Source organism: Amborella trichopoda, chromosome 3, assembly GCF_054954075.1.
Source record: "Amborella trichopoda isolate Santa Cruz 75 chromosome 3, AtrichopodaSantaCruz75HAP2 v2.0, whole genome shotgun sequence".
Classification (NCBI taxonomy): domain Eukaryota; kingdom Viridiplantae; phylum Streptophyta; class Magnoliopsida; order Amborellales; family Amborellaceae; genus Amborella; species Amborella trichopoda.
The window spans coordinates 25,763,355-25,768,187 of NC_142338.1; the positions used below are offsets into that span (position 1 = coordinate 25,763,355).

At 42.9% G+C, this 4,833-nt stretch overlaps 1 protein-coding gene across 1 annotated transcript; it reads right to left on the reverse strand.

The window, feature by feature from the left end:
- Nucleotides 1-3,944: 3,944 nt before the first annotated feature.
- Nucleotides 3,945-4,448, reverse strand: LOC148782819 (uncharacterized). The gene has a single exon (XM_088860359.1). The coding sequence runs from the start codon at nucleotides 4,446-4,448 to the stop codon at nucleotides 3,945-3,947; it is 504 nt and encodes a 167-aa protein (XP_088716485.1).
- Nucleotides 4,449-4,833: the final 385 nt, after the last annotated feature.

The window sequence follows — 4,833 nt, forward strand, 5'->3', positions numbered from 1 at the left end:
ATTACAATAAAATCCCGAACTTAGGAATAAAGACCAAAATGCCCCTTAACCTTTTACGTTAATGACGAAACCATCACTCTCTAAGGGGCCTTTCGCTATTACCAGATGTTGGAAGCTTTTTTGGATGATTGCGATGGTGTTTGAGACGATCGATCATCGTAGTCTTGATGCTTGTTTGAATCTAAAGATTTTGAGGTCTTTTGATCATTTTACGGCAGACTCTTTTCCTGACGATTGACAACCTGGTTACGCCATGAACTTTAGGCCTTCGCTGCAATGCAATCTATGGTGTTTTGAGTCTTTTATTTTTATTGCAGATTAAAGAGGAGACTTCCAAAGTCGTTTTTCACCAATTTTCATCCATTTTTGTCCTTTTTTGAAGTACTTTCTATTTTTTGGGAGATCACCGAAAAAATGGATTCCGGTGATCGGGTGATCTTATTTTCTTTCTTTAGTTTATTTGACCTTGGACTGAATGTAACAGATATACTAGTTTGTAGCTCTTCATGATACGATCTCATCGGGCCTATCTTTTCGATGATCTGATGTACAGTTCTTGAGTTTTATTGCTTCATGAAGTTCGAGATGCATTTTTCTTCAAAATCTCTTTTTTCCATGGCTTCAGACTCATCTTCTCTCTAGAAAAACTTTTTATTCTGAGTCATGTGACAACGCGTGCCATATATCAAAATGATTGGGCTGTCGAGACCTATCTCGTGTCCGATTTTGAGCTTGATCTGACTTCAATCGAGTGACGTGTGGATGTTTGCATGTCATCCCGAGAGGTGAAGATCACAGTCTCCATAATTGGGGACTGATTTCGATGAGGCCCCACCGTAATAGTGTACGACCATAACCTTTCGAGGTAATTTGGGCCTAGATTGTTCTTAGGAGGTCCGATTGAGCCCAAATTTGGTCCCTAGGGGTTTTTCGACGTTCTAGACGCAACAACTATGGTCTAGTACTATTTTAAAGTCCTTAGAATAGGGCTGTAGTTGTAACGTATCTTTGTGGCATGATGGCACTTTCTCCAAGGTAGCATAGTGTTAAGCATATTCTGTAATGTTCCCATGGTCTGGCAGCATCTTGGGCACCAGCAAGACTAGGTTGTCACTGGCTCTCTTCTTATTTTCATCAAGGATATTAGTACTTCAAATATACGACCAACATCTTGCCTCAGTGGATGTTGAGCTTCGAGACAAGCGAGAAGTGCAACATTACGAATGTGATTTTGTCATCGAAGTTCACCTTTCGGATCCCTACCAAGATGTGTTTATTTCCTCTGAATGCAACTTTTTTTTTTTCTTGATCACTAGCATCAGCACAATCCTTGAGGGGGAATCATGCTAAGATTCTTCCTGAGGGACGACCGAAGTGGACTCTTAGTCAATTGGTGATTTCACTTAAGGCTCTCTTCCCAATGCTTCTGGAATACATTTTTTTTCTTGGTAGAGCGTGCTGATAGGCTACCTCGTAAAGGGCTTACCACTTCATGTCGACGATGCCTCTTTATGGGACCAGCTAGTGGGATCCCTTGGAGGGCTTTGCCCCCATCTAGCCGGTAGGGGATTTATGGCTTTAGGGCCAGGGAGTTTTTTGATTTTTGGCTCTAGGGCCAAAATTTAGATTTTTAGCACTGGGGCCAGAATTTGGATTTTGGTGTTGGGGCCAAAATTTGGATTTTGGTGCCAGAGACAGAATTTGGATTTTTTGACTCTAAGGTTAGAATTTGGATTTTTGCACTAGGGTTGGAGATTTTTTATTTTTGGCACTAGGGCCAGAATCTGGATTTTGACGCTGGGGCCGGAACTTGGATTTTGGCATTGGGGCCGTTATTTGGATTTTGTTTTGCGCTGGCGGCAGAGATTTGGATTTTGGCGCTGGGGTTAGAATTTGGATTTTGGTGCTAGGGCCAAAAATTAGATTTTTGCACTGGAGCTGAGGTCTTTCTTCTTATTTGATCAACCTGTTTATTTTGATCCAAGCACCCAACTGGAATGGATAGGAGTGGTGCCACAAACATGGTTTTCATCGACTCCTTTTTTTAGGCATTTTTACTCATGACTTCAAGGTCACGCCTACGTTATTTTTTTCTTTTTTTTTTCTTACTCATGGCATCTTTTGGGGTTTTTGCCATGCTCAGTTTTCTTGTTTTCAGAACACTTTTACTCATGGCTTCTTGGCCATGCCCGCCTGTCATTTTTACTCAGGGCGTCCTTTACGGGTTTTCACCATGTTCAATTTTATTTTATTTTATTTTATTTTATTTCAGGGGTTCTTCTCTTTGGAGGGATCCTACTTGGATGGGGTTGGCTAGTGCAGTGAGCACCGTGGATGAGACATCAGGGGATAGAATTGCATTGTGTGCGGGGAGCATATGAGCGCTGATTGTCAAATTGGGACATCACAAGGCGGGATGTATCAATGCGAAGGCGGGGCATTTCCTGGGAAGGCAGACTGTTTTGATGACGAGCCCCATTTGTTTTTTAGGAAACGTCGCCAGGAAGGCCACCGTAATCCGTTGAAAGTGATGCTTGGGAGGCAAGGCGGCGAAAGATTTGACCATTGAACCTTCGAAAATGATGCCTGGGAGGTGAGGCAGTCGATCGAGGCACTATTATAGTGACATGTATCTGTGTGGTCGGATGAAGCGTTACTTGGGAAGCAAAGTGCATTTATGAAGGGCCTGTGGCATTTATAAAAAGGGGCTTAGGCCGAGAAAGAACGAGGGCAACTCCTTCAGTTTTTTTGAGAAGCTTCTTTTATTTTCCTGTTTTCTTTATTTGTAGAGGGGAAGGAAAAAAATCTTTTCCTTCTTGAAGCCTTCGTTTGAGAGGCCATGCCTTTTGCTGAGGCTGGCTTTTTGGTCCCAGGTCTTGGAGTGCGCCCGAGTGCTACAGCTTTGGGTGAAGATGTTCAACCCTGCAAAAGTGTTGGTGGGCCCACGTTGGATGGTGGGTTTTTGTCTTCAAGTCCCTACTGTTTGTTAGAGATCCTAAGAGTAAGGTACATGGATGTGCGTAAGGTTTTGGGGGACTGTGATGGTCTTTGCTTGCCCATTATCTTCTTCATGATGTTGAGCCGAATGAATGACTTGGTCTACTTCAACATTCAATGTTTGGGTGGACTGCCAACATGTCAGGTGAGAGATTTCTTACTTGTCTTTCGCTTGTTGCTGCTCCCCTAACTGCCTCCTGGTTCTTTGCCTTCACTCGAGGGTGGAAAGGAATGAGAGGTTTTTATCATTCTTTTCAAGCTACGTTTTTAGAAAAGAATGACTGGTAGTCTTAGACGGCACTACCATTGTTAGAAGGTGGCAACGGATTTGGAGACCATGTCTCTGAGCGAGAGACTTCTTTTCAAACGGGTTTACGTACATACATTTTGTTTTGAGAAGTTACGGATTATTGTAACCACAGCTTTGTAATCACTTCTTTGTTCATGAAATAAAAGTCTTCTTTTTTTGGCTTGCATCCTCCTTCTCTGTGGTTTATGCTTTCTTTTGCCTTTCTTCATGGTTTGCTTTGCTCTTCTTTCCCTATTGTGCTTGGTTCTTATCCCTCTTTGATGGCAAGGACAAGAAGTGAACTAGGAGACTTGTTTCTGCCCTGAGGGGGTGTGCAGACCATCTGGCTTGCATGCTTCGAATGCCTTTTCAGGTTTTCATTCGAGTCCTTAGGGTGCATGCCATTTCTGGTTTTGGCGAAGACCTTGTTTTTTTTTTTTGTTTTTTGAGAGGTAGATTTAAGATCATGCTGTTGGAACCATGGATGGCATAGTTTTATTGTTATATAACCAGGACATGTGCTAAGAGTTTAGCAATCGTGTAGCTTGGACCTTTGTCTAAGGATAATACTTTTTCAAATATCTCTCGTTGACTATTGGCATTGCCTCTTCTCCTTCAAAGTTGACCATCACATATGCCCCATCGGGAAAGGCCTTTTTCACCACAAATGAGCCTTCTCATTTGAGTTTGAATTCCGCTTAGTCCGACCATATGCAACGATAGGTCTCCTTACTGCTATGACCAATTCCCCTTGCACGAATGATCTTATTTTGGTCGATTTGTCAAAGGCTTGCCGCATACGATTCTTGTAAATCTCGAGGCTCTGTTGTGCTTGCAACTTCTTTTCATCAAGTGTGTCTAGTTCTTGATAACGAAGGTTAGCCCGTTCTTCATATGTCATTCTGTAGTGGAGGTCTATCCCGAGGGAAGGCAATTGAATCTCTTGAGGCAACGCAGCTTCACACCCGTATAACAGAGAGTAGGGGGTCGATTGAGTTGGGCCCCGGACTGTAATGCGGTATGCCCATAGAATTTTTGAAAGTTTTTCATGCCAATCTCTTTTAGTACCAGATGCAGACATTCTCAGAGCATTGCAAAGAGTCTTGTTAAAAGCTTTCGCCAGTCCATGGCTCTCGGTTGGTACATGGTCGAGTATTTCCATGTAAACCTAAACTGATCAGCCAGTTTGTCAATTTGATTGCTTCGAAATTGGGGGCTGTTATAAAAAATGATTCGGTCAGACACGCTGAATCTGTATATGATATGGTGACACATGAAAGTGGCCACTGCAAGCCTTGAGGAAGAAGGTGGACCGATAGGACCTACAATATCCATGCCCCATTAAGTGGAAGGCCAAGATGCCACCGTTGGGTGAAGAGGTTCAAGAGGTTGGTGAATGAAACTTGAATGAATTTGGCATACTGGACAACTTTTTGCAAACATGAGGGAGTTAGTATCCATAGTAGGCCAATAGTAGCCTTTCCTGATGATCCTGTTGTATAGGTTAGGGCCAGACTGGTGCATCCCATAAACTCCAGAATGAACCT

Excerpts from the sequence above, each read along its gene's own strand:
- LOC148782819 (XM_088860359.1), bottom strand. The coding sequence starts at position 4,448 with ATGGAAATACTCGACCATGTACCAACCGAGAGCCATGGACTGGCGAAA.